The 16,272-nt window shown below is 43.0% G+C and overlaps 1 protein-coding gene across 1 annotated transcript; it reads left to right on the top strand.

Annotated features, from left to right (window-relative positions):
* The first annotated feature begins 908 nt into the window (after nt 1–908).
* Nucleotides 909–15,624, top strand: bgnb (biglycan b). Its single transcript, XM_023425063.2, has 8 exons — nt 909–1,172; nt 8,089–8,353; nt 11,263–11,375; nt 12,051–12,264; nt 12,407–12,517; nt 13,176–13,269; nt 13,865–14,003; nt 14,097–15,624. The coding sequence occupies exons 2-8, from the start codon at nt 8,104–8,106 to the stop codon at nt 14,292–14,294; spliced, it is 1,119 nt and encodes a 372-aa protein (XP_023280831.1). The 5' UTR covers nt 909–1,172; nt 8,089–8,103; the 3' UTR covers nt 14,295–15,624.
* Nucleotides 15,625–16,272: the final 648 nt, after the last annotated feature.

The raw sequence follows: 16,272 nt of genomic DNA, 5'->3' as shown, positions 1-16,272 counted from the left end.
TGAAAGTTCACAAAAATGCCCCTAAGAAACAAAACTCTCTGATCTGATGAAACCGAGACTGAGCTGTTTGGCCTCAGCCTGGAAGAAACGAGCCTCTGCTCCTCACCTGCAGAATACCATCCACACAGTGAAGTGTGGTAGTGGTGGCAGCATCATGGCGTGGGGGCGGTTTTCAGCAGCAGGAACCGGTAGACTGGTCGGGGTCGAGAGAAAGCTGAATGGAACAAAATATACAGAGATATCCTTGAGGAAAGCCTGATCCAGGGTGCTGAGGACGTCAGACTGCATAGGGCTGAAGGTTCGCCCTCCAACAAGACCTGCAGAGACCTGAAAATGGCTGTTGACCGACGGCCCCCATCCGATCCTGACAGAGCTTGAGAGGATCTGCAGAGAAGACTGGCAGAAAATCCTTAAATCAACATGTGCAAGGATTGCTGCATCTTAAGACTGGAGGCTGTGATCCCTTCCAAAGATACTACAACTAAGTAAAGGGTCTGAATACTTACGTCAATGTTTCCTTTTTAATAAATGTTATTTTATTTTTTTTTTTTTTATTATTAAATTCTGTTTGCTTTGTGGGATATGGAGTGTACACTGATGAGGGGGAATTTAATTTAAATGATTTCAGCATAAGCTGCATATTTAGCTGCAATATAAAAAGATGTATACCTTAATGTCATCCATATAATATTGCAAAGTTGTCTGTGATGTTTGTATGTTGTCACTACATTGATTATCACAGGAATACTGAAATCCAACCAGTTTTACTGTAACAGCTACTGTAATAGCACAGAAGTGCTGTGCCCAGGCCGCTCCCCCCACTACTTCTCTTCCTCCTCTTTCCTCCATCCAAAAAGGAGGCTGGCTTGTTAACTTTATGGGCTCGACCCCCCCGGCTCTCAGTCATTTCCTCGGTTTGGACTGAAACGCGCACACACGGTTCCCTGACGCAGTTCGCAGTGGCACAGAGTGGCGGAGGAGCTGCGACTGGATGTCAGAGGACCACAGGGAAATACTGCAATTATCCCTAAATGTGATGAACATATAGGACAATATTTGTTTTTTGTTTTTTTTTTAAATCTCCAGGAAAATCTGACGCACAGAGGGAAAGAAAAAAAAAAACACCCTTCAATCAATTTTTTTGGAATTAATTTCTTATCTCTATCCAAAAGGTAGGGGAGATGGGTTATTTTTTTTCATTATATATCATGTTTAATCTTTTAATTGGACAGGGGGGGGTTATTTAAACGTGAGAAATTGCAAAGTTAATGTTTTATTTAGAAACTTTTATGCTGTTGCAATATTGTAGTGAAATCAACTGAATTCAAAAAGTGGCACACAAAGCAGCCATAAACTCTTTGTGCTAAAACTTTTTAAAACTTTGCTTTAAGATTTATGTTGTGAACTTTTATGTTTGTTAAAGTTGTCATGTCGTTTCCACCAAATTACCTGCTAAATTTATATCTTACTAATTAGTTATTCCTCTCAATAATGTAAAACACTATCACTATTCTTTTTTTTTTTTTTTTGATGCAACCTGTTCCATCATGTGCATGGCGCATCTGATGCTGCGGTTTCAGCTCTGACGCAGCAGTAACACTAGATGGCGCAACGAGTCTCCAAAGAATTTCAACAGGAGTGATCATTGGAGGGCGAGATAACAATTAGGCGAGCCTTTCATTTCCGCTCACTTTATCCTCAGATCAACGCACCTTTTTTTTTTTTTTTTTTTTCTTTTTTTTAATTCTCTCAGCATCAGGCTCTGAATGTAACACATGGGCTTTTATAGCGAGACTTTTACCTCCATCCCTGCATCGTCATTTAGGGAGAATAATTATAGTGAAACGTGCCAATCAAGTCAACCCGTTCTGGTGTACAGGCCTGCGCTGCCCTCAAATTCAGCCTCTCTCTATACACACACGCACGCACGCACGCACGCACGCACACACACAGGGTTCATATTGAAATGTGTTGAGAGAACTGTGGCCTGGGAAAACTTTATTTGGCAGGGAGATTATTATAGCTTGCTCTCTTCTCTTTGCCGTGTTTTCTTTTGTATAACATGATGCAAACAAATACACAGTCCTTTTTAAGAAAGTACCCCCCCACCCCCCCACCCTTCTCTCTCTGTGGCCCCATTCTGTCTTATGCTGATGACTTCATGTCCGGCAACGGTTAACTACCATGTATGAGCCATTTATACCAGTCTATTTAACTGAGTAACCTTACTGTACAAAGAGAGAGCAAACAGTGTTAGTCAGACTCCGGAGTCAATGGTCAGACAGTCAAAATGATGGTTTAAATCTGTCTGTTTCCTGACTTTCCTGTCTGACTGCCTATTAGCCAGCCTGTGGGTTGACCACCCCTACACCTGTTCGTCTGTCTGTTCGGTGCTTCTCGCTGCCCTGTCTGTCCATCCACCTGTCTGTCTCAACACTCAACCTCAGTGCTTTATTTCAGTTTTCTACCTTTCCCGTCTTAACTCCCCGAGTAACTCACAGCTGCCCCTCTAGCTCCGTATTCCTCGCTGCGTGCCATCATTGATCAGTTTTAGTTTGATGCCAAATCAGTGGCTACATGTTTCCCCTTACTCTTGCAATTTTTGAATTCAAGTTATAATTAAATTTGTGCTCTGGAAATCTTGTCCTTGCCATGTTCTGACAATAAAATCCGCTGACTGGTCCATTTTGGTTTGTCAAAAGGCAGCCATTGTTTAAAGTCTGTATTCACAGCCCACTTATAACTGGCACAAACTTTGGAATGCTTCACATACTCTGAATGAGGCTCATCTGCCCACCACAGACATGGATGCTCAGATCAGCTGTCCCCCTGCTGTTAACTGATTTCCCCCTTTTTTTTTGTTCTCTTTTTTTTTTTTTGTTCTGTGTAGCTCTGCTCTCTGTTCTGCTCCGGTTAGGCCTTGTCCCTGCAGCGCTGAGCAGCTTGCCACCACATCCAAGCTTGGCGGCAACAGAGAAGCTGCCAAACAGTTCCTTTTTTTAGGGATAGCAGTCACCAAATTACAGCCACTGGGGCAGTTAACTCCACCCGAATTCTCCTACCGGACCCGCCTAGCACTAACAGCCTGTGTGTCTGAGGAGTGCAGGAGTGCGTGCGTGTGTGTGTCTGTCTACTTGTGTGTGTTCACATGTGTGGAGGTGAAGGACACATGGCATAAGGAAATGAAGGGGGTCCGAAAAATGACCAGATCATTTTGGAGTTGCACCTCAGATTTTGTGACTAAACTACAAAGATGGTTTATGTGTGTGTTTGTAGGTGTGTGTGTGTGTGTGTGTGTGTGTGTGTGTGTATGTGTACATGTGTTGCATTCCCACAAGCCAACATATGTGTGAGTCTTACATTTGTGTTTTTTTTAGGGGTCACAGTTTATTACAGCTTGGATCCTGCTCAGAAAAACATGATGGGTTAGGGAAGAAACACAAAACTCTAACTGAAAACAAACGCATATCCGACGGAGTGACTCCAGCCAAAGATTTATTCTCTGCAACACAATACTAAGCCATGTCAAAGATTTAGTGCTCAGTCAGCACCTTGATCAGTCTGAGCCACCATGTGATGCTAATCGGCGCTGAGTGTTGACGTGGCGGCTGCCAATAAACCAGCGTTGTGGCGCCAGCTGGCACTTTTGGTAAAGCTCTGTGCCCCACCTTAACTCTGCTCGCACAACTGCCAGCACGCCCCGAGGAGCTGAGCTTCTCCTAAATATGAATACATGGGATAAAGTGAGCCAGCATTTTGATGTCTTTGATCGATCTAGCAATGGATCTTGGCACCTCCAGTTCTGCAAGTTCACGGCGGTGCCAAAGGGTTCAGACAAGAACAGCAGCTGTGAATAAACCGTGCAGTCATAAAAAGGGGTTATGTGCACATAAAATCTGATGATTTTTGCGGTCGTACCAATTAAAACGTTCTCTGCTGAGAAGAGGTGGCAGCAATTCATGAGAGTCAAAAGAAGAAGGGGGAGGGGGGGGGTTGTGTGTGACTAGGTGGGAGGTAGTAGTGATTGCCTTTCTCCTGACTGTGGTCATGGGAGAACAAACACTGTGTGTTGTCTCGCGAGGAGATGATTATTCTTGGCAACACACAGAGCATATAGCTTAAATATATGTTTGTTTAGCTTGACAAGGGCAAAGGCCGCTTTGTGGGAACTCCAGGCACATCAAAGTAATTGCGGTGGATGTGAGGGCTGACAAGTACCCACCACTTGATGGATAGTGTATATAGGAAATGTAAAGCTAATCTCTGGTGCCCAGTGTGGGAAACTCAAACAAATGATACACTTGTAGAGAGGATTGTTCACCAGATGGGGCTTTCACTGACGCTGCTGCTTTTTTTTTTTTTTTTTTTTTTTTTGTTATCAGTCAATATATCTATCCATCCATTCATCCGTGTCTGAATCCTCTCTCATTATCTCTCTGTTGTATCTTCAACTTTCTAATCCAGCAGTAAACCACTGGAATTCCTGTCTTCATAAAAGTGTCTGTTTTCTGTTGCCTGTTATGACAACTTCAACCACATTAAGAGGTGCAGACAGTCATATAATGTGTGTGGGTGCGTGTGTGTGCGCATATATACTGGGTATGAGCTGACACACCTTTGACTCAGGGTGGGGAATTTCCTCCTGTTCCTCTATTTGACTGAAGGAAAATAGTCATTGCTCTAGATGAGAGAGAAGGCATCATGTGGCCAAAAGTATTTGGACATGACACCTCACTTGAATGTAATTTCAATACCATGGCGTTAACCACGCTGCTGTACCAGCCTCCACTCTTCTAAAAGGCTTTTCACGTGATTTTTGAACCTGGCTTTGAACAGGGCTTTGTTCCTGTTCAAGAGCATTAGTGAGGTGAGTGATAAAGTCAGGTACAGTTTCTACATACGTCTTGCCACATAGTGCGGCAGAGATGTTACTGCAAAGACAGTACCACCTGTGCTGCAGCTGCTGGTAGCAGCTGCATCACTCACATCCTCCTCGCTGCTGCCCGACACACAGCTTCAACTCTTTCTTTCTGTCTGCCTGCCCCCCCTCCCCCACAGCACCTTGGAGACAAACAGACAGGAATAGCCACCCATCCATCCATCTACCCATTAAACCACTTCTGGCCTTTGGCTGGGAGGAGAGCCGAGGCAACAACAATTAAGAGAGAAGCCTTTGGTTTGTTTTTCGTCTCAGACCGGATGTTTGACGGCTCACAGTTTAAGTGGTGGGAGAGGAACTGCATTCATACACACAAGGGCTTGATAAAAGTGGTTATTACAGCCAGAGAGGCTGCTTGATTGTGGGATGTAGTTTAGACTTATCGTCATGTTGTGTTTATAGTAGCCTTATATGTGTCATTCCTGGATGATGATAGACTGTTCTTGTTCCTGTCTCCTTCTTTTTTCCCCCCTCAGCCATCATCTTCAGCACCTCTGTCTGCAAATCTCTATCAACTACCACATCTCTACAAATAGCAGACAAATGTCTCCGCAGAGTGTCACATTTTTAGATTTACAATACATGCTTGTGATATTTCCTGTGAAGTTGTACGGCACAAAATGCAGAAATTGTAGGTGTGTGAATAAGTCCAGTGGTGTTCTTCTGTGTGTGTTCCAGCTCTTTTATGCGTCTTTGTGTGTTGCGTGTCATTGTGTGATGCTGACTATATATGCCCTAGCCCTGTCCTCTTGGCTGCATTTTTCTGGCCAAACCAAGGCCAGTGGGGTTTTTATTTTCTGCAAAATGGTATAATTTGGCAGCTATTTTTATTGCAGGGAGCAGACTGCAGGGGCCACTTATTCATTCTTCCAGGCCAGGTCCACATTATGCACAGGCTCTTTGTCTTACAGATTTTAATGTCCCTAAATAATTTTTTATTTTTATTTCTTTGACTCGAGGGGAAAATGCTTTCACAGTTGCAGAGGATTGCATAAGAAGCTTTAAAGTGAAATAAGCAGAGACGGATAATAGAACATTTCTCATGCACAGGATGTCCTGCATAGTTCAGGGCTTGAAGCTGAATTTTGCGTATGTGAGGTTATGAATGTGGTCAGTAACTGCTGAAGTTGAATTGATAAGCATGTGTTGTTAATTCATCTCCCACACATTGTGATGTATTACTCTGAACCACATTCTCTGGTTTCTTTGTGAAGTGTTTTTGTTAAGGCTCTACTTTTGCATTTTTTATGAAGGGTGGAATGAGAAGCATTTCCCCAACATTAAAAAGCCCTTGAAGCCCCTCACCAGTTTTATTATTGTAGCCTCCCTTTTAGGCCATTTGAAGTCTTGTGAACACTCAGTGCTACCAGAAATATCCTAGGACATTAAGTGAAATAACAAGGGCAAAGATCAAGTGAGTATTTGAATGGTGTCACATTTCGTAGAGGAACAAGATCGAGAGAATTTAGCAACACAAAAAGATATAATTTCACTTTAAGACCTCTGGTAAATAAAAAGTCCTTCATCTTCTTCTTTTCTTGCTCTATTATGTTGTCAATCTCTCTCTGAACCTCCACTCCTCCATTTTCCTTTCATCAATCGGTCCCGACAACGCTGAAAGCCAAAATTTGCTTCCCTCTTGCTTCCAATGAACATCCGATCATGTTGCGACAGATCCTTAAACCTCTCTGAAATATACGCTAACAACTGGCATCAAGACTTTCCGCGCCTCAGTAGGATTACGGAGTGGTGGATCAGAGGAGGAATTAACAGGACAAGGCTAGAGATTATATAGTTCACCCCTGCATCCAGTGTAGGACTGGGCTTTACTTCATAGGTTTAGCATCAGGTTAAGGGTCACAATTTCCTGCTGAAGGGATCAGTTGGCCTGGTAATAATTTGTTTTTCCTCGGAATTAGGTTTTAGGTTGAGTGGCTGCGTTGAAGTGTTAGCTAGGTCAGTGCAGGCGGGATAAAGAAAGCAAGCAAACGGGCACACACATGCTCGCATGTCTGGTGACCTCAATTAGCCGTGAGTGTGTGCTCAGCTATGACATCATGGCTGTGTCTGTGTTTCATGACATGCATACACACTCGAACACGTGTGCATGCACGTACACACACACACGCTCTCGCACATTCGCACTTGGTCTTGCACACCCAGTTTCCCCTCTAAATGAATGGCGGCTTTGTTTGACTGTTTAGTTGCAGGAATAAAGTTTTCCACCGCTGAGGTGATGTCCTCCACACTATCTGATTGGCCAGTGAGAAGAGACTTGCTCTCCTGTGCAGGAAGCAGACAGTGACATTTCGTCAGTGTGGTTAAAGTGACTTTCATTCCCAGAGTCGGTTCCTGGCAAGTCTACCAGGGGGAATGAGTGCACTTCTCCTCCCCAGCCTCCAGCTCCTATTCTGCCTGTTAGGTGTGGTGTAAACAATAGGGCTTTGTAATTAAGGATAAGCAGACCATTTCATAATATTTCAATGTCCATTTATCACTGACTGCTACCTGTGCCCTGTGTTACACTTATTTCATAGCCCTCATTGCACTTTCATGCAACACATTTTGCCCGTTTTGTCTGGAACGTTCAGGTATTTAGGTATGCACCATTAAAGCACAATATTAACTAAAATAATTAAGTAATAAAGCTCCTTTGGTGATTGTTGATATAGTGGAGCAAATTTTCTAACAAAAATTAGTTTACACACATTGAACTTGGGGCTTCTGGGGCTTCTGGGGCTTCTGGGGCTTCTGGGGCTTCTGGGGCCCCCGGGCGTCTGGGGCTCCCGGGGGTTTGGGAAAGTCTATTGCTGATGCAATTTTTCATTCTTTTTTCTCTCATTTTTCAACATCCCAGTGCACATTTTCTCATCTACCCTTATTGACATAAAAGGAGTGGACAAAATTATATTGGTACAATGCAATACAATTTAATGGCGCCACATTTTACAGCCTCTAGATTGATCATATAGTTGATCCATCCTTCTAAAACAAGTTAAACTAAAACATTCAAAGCTTTGATAACGTAGGATTTATTGCAGGACTGTTGTATTAGTCTGGTTTACCTGATATATGGCAACTGAGTGTCCACATTTATGTTCAATGAAAACTGACGCTGCTCTCCCTCCCTCCTTCTTCTGTTTTCTCAGGTGTGTAAGTAAAAGATGTTGCCACATTGCTCCCTCCTGCTCTTGCTATGCGTGGTCCGGCTGCTCTCCCCCACCTCTGCCCTGCCCTTCGAGCAGAGGGGCTTCTGGGATTTTGCCATGGACAGTATGGACAGCGGCGGCATGATGGCGATGATGAGGGACGAGGAAGAGGGTTCGGCCACGGACGAGATCCCCACCCCTGACATGCACATGTGCCCCTTCGGCTGCCACTGCCATCTCAGGGTCGTGCAGTGCTCTGACCTCGGTCAGTGAGAGTGTGTGAGAGCAACAGAGACGCATGTTTGTGACTCTTTGTCATCGTTTCTCAGCGTGTGAGTGTGGCAGGAGGTTCAGAAAGGAAAACAAATGAGTTGAATGGCAGAGAGAGTGAGCATGACCTGAGCCTTGCATGACTTTCGTAGCTCCAGAGAATAAAGCCCCCCTTTGGTGTATTATCTAAGGGAGGAATTTCTCCCTCAGGATAACGCTGGTGTATTTTCACAAGGGAAAACATCTCTTTGAGGGATTTTGTGTTCCAGATTTTGTGTGTAGATACTGGGTGGGAGAGAAAGAGAGAAACGGTTTGAGGGGAAAAGGAGAAAAAGACTGAATCAAGGGAAGGGAGGAGGAAGAGAAAATAATACAAAAAGGGATCAAGAGCGAGAAACGGGGATTTAGGGAGAAAGACACAGGAGTATCTGGAGAAAAAAAAAGGGACACTTTAATGGGAGGAGTTTATAATATCCTTACTGTCTTTAAGTAGCTGTTTCATGTTGTTTTTGGGACGTGGGCAGGATGTTTAATAGAAACCCAAAACAGGAAGGGAGGATGGAAGGAAGAATGACTTAGTCGACGGGGATTTAAACATAGATGAGAGGATTAAAAGAAAAATGTTTGATAAAGTTAAAAAAAAGTGTATTTGAATCAAGATGACGTGAGGATTATGAATATTTACCATTATGACACAAAAATATTCTGCTCCCTCCTGACGAATCAAAACACAACCTACCTCAAAATATGACTTTCATGGTGCTTTTACAGTCTGTCTGTGATTTAATTTTAGTCATGTTTCCATATAAAACATACACTCCAATTTACCAACTGTAGATATTATAAGTACATGCTTGTCTATTCTTACAGGACCAAAGAAACTTAACTCCATCTTATTTATGGATATAAAGATTCCTCACATTATACTGGCTATTTAACTCTAATAAACTGTCTGACTTTAGATTTAATGGTTTTGTCAAATCATCATTTTACAAGCTCTTTATATTTACTGTCCCTGTTTCTTTCTGCAGCGGGTAAATGTGGAAGCATATAATTTCCAAGATGTCAAGTGCTTATTTAGAACACATGTATTTTGGCGGTGGCGTCTGTCTCCTCTCAGCGTGCATCCCAGCATGATGTCGGGTATTTGTTTTGAGGGGCGCTGGGGTTTAGGAGGGTGCTAGTTTTGTCAGTTTGTGGTGAAGGCTTTGAGATTTGTGGCAGATATGGGTGAAGAGCTGTGGTTTGGGGGTTTGGAGGGTTAAGGGATTCACCTTAATCAGGGTGTTGGTGAAAGTTGTTTTTTTTCTCAGGTTTGTTGATCATGTCTGTTAGGTTTGATGCAGGCATACTAATCCAAAGGTTTCCAGCTGGCAGGATGCCTGTCGAAAAGCTGCAGGTGTTTGACTGGAAGGTAAATATTTCCTACCACAACAACATTCTGCACCTTTTTGGAGTCACACTGCTCTCCCAGCAGCTGTAATAACTTCATTACAGTAAGGAGAAAAGTAAATCACAGAGACGGAATCTGGTTTATAATTTAAACTGTATTTTCGGATTGAAACTTGATCTTTCACCCACAACTAATGAATCTATTTTGCTGTTCAATTTCTTGGACAAGGCCTCTTCAGCCACTGCACCAGATTTCTCAGCACTGCGAGGACATGGTTTGAACAGAGGAAACTGCTGAGGGTTTGATCCTGTGTGGTGACATAGAGGGTGTGGCGCAGTGCAGCCAAAGCCATATATATCTAAACTTAACTCTAGATGGACAGCTCTGGGTAGAGTCATGCGGGTCAGATGTGGTTTGGTGGCAGACTTGATCCCAGTGGGACAGCTGGCGCTCTCGCTCTCTCTCTCTCTCTCTCCAGCGAGCCTGGTTGCATCATGGTCGTGGTCGGGGATGAGGTCGGCCCCTGTAGAGGATTCGCTTACCGTGGCCTGTCTGAGCCACTTACCGCATCTGATACACTCGTCGACGTGGCTCTGTGATGTGGTCTTGCTAATGACCTCTGGTTGCCGTGTTTGTGCGTCTGCTGAGTCACTTTTCCAGGGAGATCCCCGGGTGGAATAATGCAGGTGTCTTTCTTAACACTGTCCACGTCCCGTTCTTAGCCTGGATGCAGTTTATTGCTTGGTAAACAATATTCATAAGCAACCCTAACCATAACAGCTTTTCGTGTTTATGCTATGTCACTGAAGTTGACAACCGCACGTTTTCACTACTTCTTCGCCACTCTACTCCTCAGCAGGTGTTTACAGTCTCAAAGAAGCCGAAATTAAAAACACTATTGTTCCCGAACGCAAGTGCAGCTCCACCGCTCACACATTGTCGCACACAGCTTGCATTACTCTGTTTGTGTGTGTGTGTGTGTGTGTGTGTGTCTGGGTTGCGCCCGTCTCCCTTCCATTTGATGTGTGATTTCGCTGAAGGTATTTAAGTCACATCCTATGCGACTCCTGTCAAATGGAAACCAGATGGGAAACATCTGGTGTCCCCATCTGGTGTGAAGGGAATTTGTGTGTCTGTCTGTATGAGAAGTGTCTGTGTGTACGTGCGTGTGTGTGTGCATGTCTTTGACAGTGACAGACCAGTAATGCTAGTTATGTCTTGCTTTGACGTCTGTGTATGTGTGACCTCCATGGTTGTGTGTATGTCCACCTCTCATTAAAGTAATAGACGAGGAGCCCAAAGTGCTCATTTGCGATGTGTGGGAGTGTGACTGGTTTAATTTTTAGGCCTCATGGAGGTTTTAAAACACACAGTGACTATTTATTTTCCAAAGTCTGTGTCTGACTAAGATATCCTAAGAGTTTGCCCACTGGGTGTTGGTTCACAGTCACCCATGGAAGCATTTAATGGAATATGATTCCCTCCTGTGTTTTTATTGGTCTTGTCTTCAGGTCTGACCGAGGTGCCAAAGAATATTCCCCAGGACACCAAGTTCCTGGACCTGCAGAACAACCGCATCACTGAGCTTACAGAGAATGACTTCAAAGGCCTCACTAACTTATATGTAAGAGACACACACAGTCTGGTTACATTCATGGTGTCCTGCACAGCGTCAGCTCAGCACCTCTCGAGGATGTGCGACTGATTCAGCTCAGCTTCTATTGGCTTCAGTACTGTGAAATATGATTATGACCCCTCAGTTTCCTCTGGGATTTACAGGTTCATTTCCTTTCTTTTTCACCCTCCACCGCCCTTCGCCCTGAGAGCTTTAATTGTATTAAAGTTTGAGCCCGAAGCCAAATGGGAGTATTCAAGCTCTCTTAGCAGAAAAGCTTTGCTCACCCCTGACACGCATTCAAGAGCACTGACCAAAAGCAATATTAAGTCTGGCAGCTTTGGAAACTCCCGACATGACATTATACAATAACTTCTCTATTAAGGTTTGTTTACCTCAGCCTACATCTGTCTCCACCTCTCAGCCAGCGCAGGTGGAGAGACAGTCTGCTAGATGATAGACTGCTGTGAACTGTTTCTGGATCTGTTTTAATTTACTCAAACACATTCACTAGAGACTGAGTAACAAGCTTTGGTGCATTCTTTGTATCATTTTCTTTTCATTTTCTGACTGTTTGGGTGCTACTGATGTTTTCACACAGATCGCATAACATGGGTGTTGAAATTGGATCCTCCTTGGTTACTGTTTTTTTTTTTATTTCAATTTTAATTTTTTTTATTTCAGGGTCTGTCCCTGAGGAATAACCATATTTCCAAAGTCCACCCCAGAGCATTTGCCCCTCTCAAGCACCTGCAGAAGCTGTACTTCTCCAAGAACCTGCTGACCACTATCCCCAAGAACTTGCCTCCCTCTCTGGTTGAGATGCGGATCCATGAGAACCGCATCAAGAAGGTGGCAGCTGGAGCCTTCGCAGGGCTGGTCAACATGAACTGCATAGGTCAGAAATGCCGATGACTTCAGCGAATCTAGGCTATATTCTGTGGTGCTTACCGCCACTTTTGCCACTTTATAGCACTGGCACTGGATTTTGAAGATTAAAGGGACTGTATTCTGCCACAAATATTCCCTTTATCTTGCAGAAATGGGAGCAAACCCCATCCACAACAGTGGTTTTGAGCCTGGAGCCTTCAAGGGACTGAAACTGAATTATCTGCGTATATCAGAGGCCAGACTGACAGGAGTGCCAAAAGGTAACAACCCCTCTATGTGGCTAAAATGGTAACATATTTGCATTACATTGTTTAAAGGAAATACATATTTTGGGAAATACGCTTTGATCAATGCCACTCTTATATCTGTACGGTAAATATGCAGCTATCGCCAGCAGCCCACTGTCTTATCAATGTCCCACATAAAGATAAGAGACAGGGGAAACAGCTAGCCTGGCTCTGTCCAAAGATTTAAAAAAAATCTTCTCACTAAAATGCCATAATTAACATTGTATGAAGTATATTATTCATTTAATCTGTACAATGGAGTCTCTGCTGGTTGCCAGACAACGGCATGGTAACAACAAGACTCCAGGAAGTCACTGCCTCCTGCCAGCACATGACATATAATGTGTTAGTGAGCTGCTGATAGGTGATTTTTTTTTTTTTCACTTTTGGACAGAGCAAAGCTAGCTGTTTCCCCCTGTTTCTAGTCTTTATGCTAAGCTAGGCTAATTGGCTGCTGGCTGTAGATTCATATCTAACTGACTGATGCAACAGTGGTGTCAACTCTAAGAAAGTGACAAAGTGCTTTTCTCAAAATGTCACCTTTAAGACACAAAGAGGAACAGACAGCTGAGGTACAAAATCAAATCTCACCCTGAAGTGGAGTATTACAAATACAGCGTCTGTCTTTCAGATCTCCCAGAGAGTCTCAATGAGCTTCATCTGGACCACAATGAGATCCAGGCTGTAGAACTGGAGGACCTGAGCCGCTACAAAAACCTGTACAGGTACCTTCCACACCACAACATCATACTCATTTCTAACCACAATCCATTGTTTTCATCCTGAGGGCTTTTCTTACATATCTGTAAAGAATTATCCTGTTGTTTGAAAAAATAAAAAAAATACATTGCCAGTCACCAGTGCCCCTTAGGGGTGATAAAATGAACTACACTGACATGCCACTTAAAAGTAGCAGGATAACACTGTGAGTTTACTGTAAACCTGTTTTCCCACTCCAGCTGCTCCAGCATGAACAACACCAGAACTCTGAAACTGGAGCAGCTAAATTGAATTCAGCCATTTTTTATTTTATTTCATGATTTACTCCTGTGCTGTGCCTCTCAAATTGTTTCTCCTCTACTCATGCGCCAGTTTTCTTTCACCTCTTTCCTTCACACTTCTATTCGCTAATGGGATTATTTCTGGTCGCGGGTGCTTTGCCAGGCTGATGTGGCTCTAATTCTCACCTGGTTTAATATCACTTTATTGCAGTGATAAGAATCATTTCAACTAAGCAGTTAAACAGTTAAGTTAATCTACCGTGCAGTGCCCTGTTTTCTGACTATTTCACATTTTCCATCCTTGTCTCACTTTTTCCAGGTTGGGCCTTAGCTTTAACCACATCCGGAACATAGAGAATGGCAGTCTGTCCTACCTGCCCCGGCTGAGAGAACTGCATCTGGACAACAACCGCCTCAGCCGTGTTCCCAAAGGCCTCCCAAATATGAAATACCTCCAGGTGAGTCTAAAACACGGGCAAAAAGCATCCGAGACTGAATGTTTCACATGATGCTGTATTCACCCCTCTACGTTGCAACTCCTGTTTTTCTAGGTGGTGTACCTGCATTCCAACAACATCGGCCTTGTGGCTGTGGACGACTTCTGCCCTCGAGGATTTGGGATGAAGAGGGCGTTCTATAACGGCATCAGCCTGTTTGCAAACCCTGTCAACTACTGGGAGGTGCAGCCCGCGACGTTCCGCTGTGTCAGCGACCGGCTGGCCATTCAGTTCGGCAACTACAAAAAGTAAAGACAGGGAGATGCTGAGAGATGGAGAGAGTGAGGGGAAGGCGGTGGAGGAGGAGCAGATAATTTAAATAATGAAAAAAACTTGAGAGATAGAGGAAAGGAAGTTCATATTGCAGAAGATTATTTTTTATTATTATAAAAGTTTTTTTTTTCTGGAGAGAGGGTGAGTGATGGAGGAAATGGGCAATAAACTGATGAAATAGAAGGAGAAGTCATCAATACAATAACACAACTTGAAGGCAGTGAGAGAAAGCAAAGCGCTTGTAGTACTTCATCTGAGTTTTTGCATTTTTTAATCAGAGTTTTACCATTTGAAAAGGATGAAACAGAGGAGACTGTCTGAGAAGAATGTTTTCCCCGGTCTACATCAATGAAAAATGAGTACTGAAAACTTGTGAAGCATTTCATTCCAGTTTTTTTTTTTTTTTTTTTTTTTTTTTTTTTACACAATAGAGCTTATTGTGATAGAAGTCTTTTTATTAACATTTTTGGTTAAGTTTATGAGTTAAAAAAATAGAAACGCAATGCTTTATAGATGTTTTTATATATATATAAAAAGGTGCTCTGTGTGACTTTCTGTGTGCGCCGATTTGGGAGATCAATCACATTGTCCCCGTTTCACTGGTCTGAAGCCATTTGGCCCTCAACTCTGTGATTACATGAATCTGTATTGATAAACAACTGGTCACAGAATTGGGGCTGTTTTCCATCACATACAGACACAAAAACAATTGCACAAAAAGTTGAAACTTCGGTTAATGTTTATTACCAGTTAAGCAACATTTCTGTATATGTCATGGCAGTTGATTGATTAAAAGACCAACAGGCACAGTCGGAGTTAAACATCTTGTCCTATTCACCTGAGGTGACTGAAGCACCTGCGTGCCTGTGTAAGGAGTCTGTTCTGTGCCTTTACTAAATATTATACTGTCTGTATGTTACTTTAATACAGTATTCTTTGAGGGGACACTGAGGTTGTGGGAGTTTTCCCCAGATAGAGAAAAGACACACCCGCTTTGCTTTGAAACAATGAAGGCAGTGTGTTCACATAGTGCTACAAACAATAGTAGTGTTGATGCATTGTTTTGCACAGTTTTTTTCTGTTATGCTTTACCTGCTTCAGGGTTACTGGGGGGGTTACTGGGGGGTTTAACTTTGTGGAACTACTTTAGCCATAAGTATTCTGTCCTGTCTCTGTTCTGTAATCTGACAAGCTACTGCTGCATGTGAATAAAAACATTTTTAGCCTGCTGCATTAAGCCAGTGAACAACTGATGCCCCTGGGTTGGATGCCGTGTGAGAAATAAAGTTAAAATAGTCTTTTTGTCAAATGGGGTCAATATGGTATTTTTGCATATGTTCACACACTTAAGTCTTCAGCACTGAGTTTGAGAGGATGAAAAATATTTTTATGTGTGTGTGTGTGTGTGTGTGTGTGTGTGTGTGTGTGTGTGTGTGAGAACTGTTTTAGCCACAAGAAATGTCTGGAGTGGTCCTATACCTATTGCACTGTGCAACTCTCTCTTGTCACTGCTGTGAGATTCAGAGATGCTTTCCCACCAGACAATCAGCACAGATGAACACACACACACACCCACCCCCCCCACCCCCACACACACACAGAAAAAAAGATCAAGCAACGTGATAGAGAAATCTGCAGAAAATTCACCTTGATGAATCTTCACAGAAAAAAAAAAAAAACTTTTCAAAATGAAAAACTCCCACTGCATCCTACAGACATTGTAGCAGCATTTTCACAATGACAAAATGATATAAACTTAAATAACCACAACATGCAGGCTAAAATAATGTGGAGTGATATTGTAACAAGTATGAAGTCCCACACTAGCTTCCTCAACTTAATTTGCATTCAGATAAACAATGTTAAGCACTGATTTAACGAGGTCAAATACATAAATGCATCAATCATCCGTGGCAACATCATCACGTCCTTTTAATTTTCAAATATAGCGCCCTGT

This window comes from Seriola lalandi, unplaced genomic scaffold (assembly GCF_002814215.2).
Source record: "Seriola lalandi dorsalis isolate HSWRI2012SDOR001 ecotype SW California unplaced genomic scaffold, Sedor1 jcf7180002054767, whole genome shotgun sequence".
Taxonomy (NCBI): Eukaryota; Metazoa; Chordata; class Actinopteri; order Carangiformes; family Carangidae; genus Seriola; species Seriola lalandi.
The sequence above is the reverse complement of the archived record's forward strand: the minus strand, read 5'-3'. Positions and strand labels throughout refer to the sequence as shown.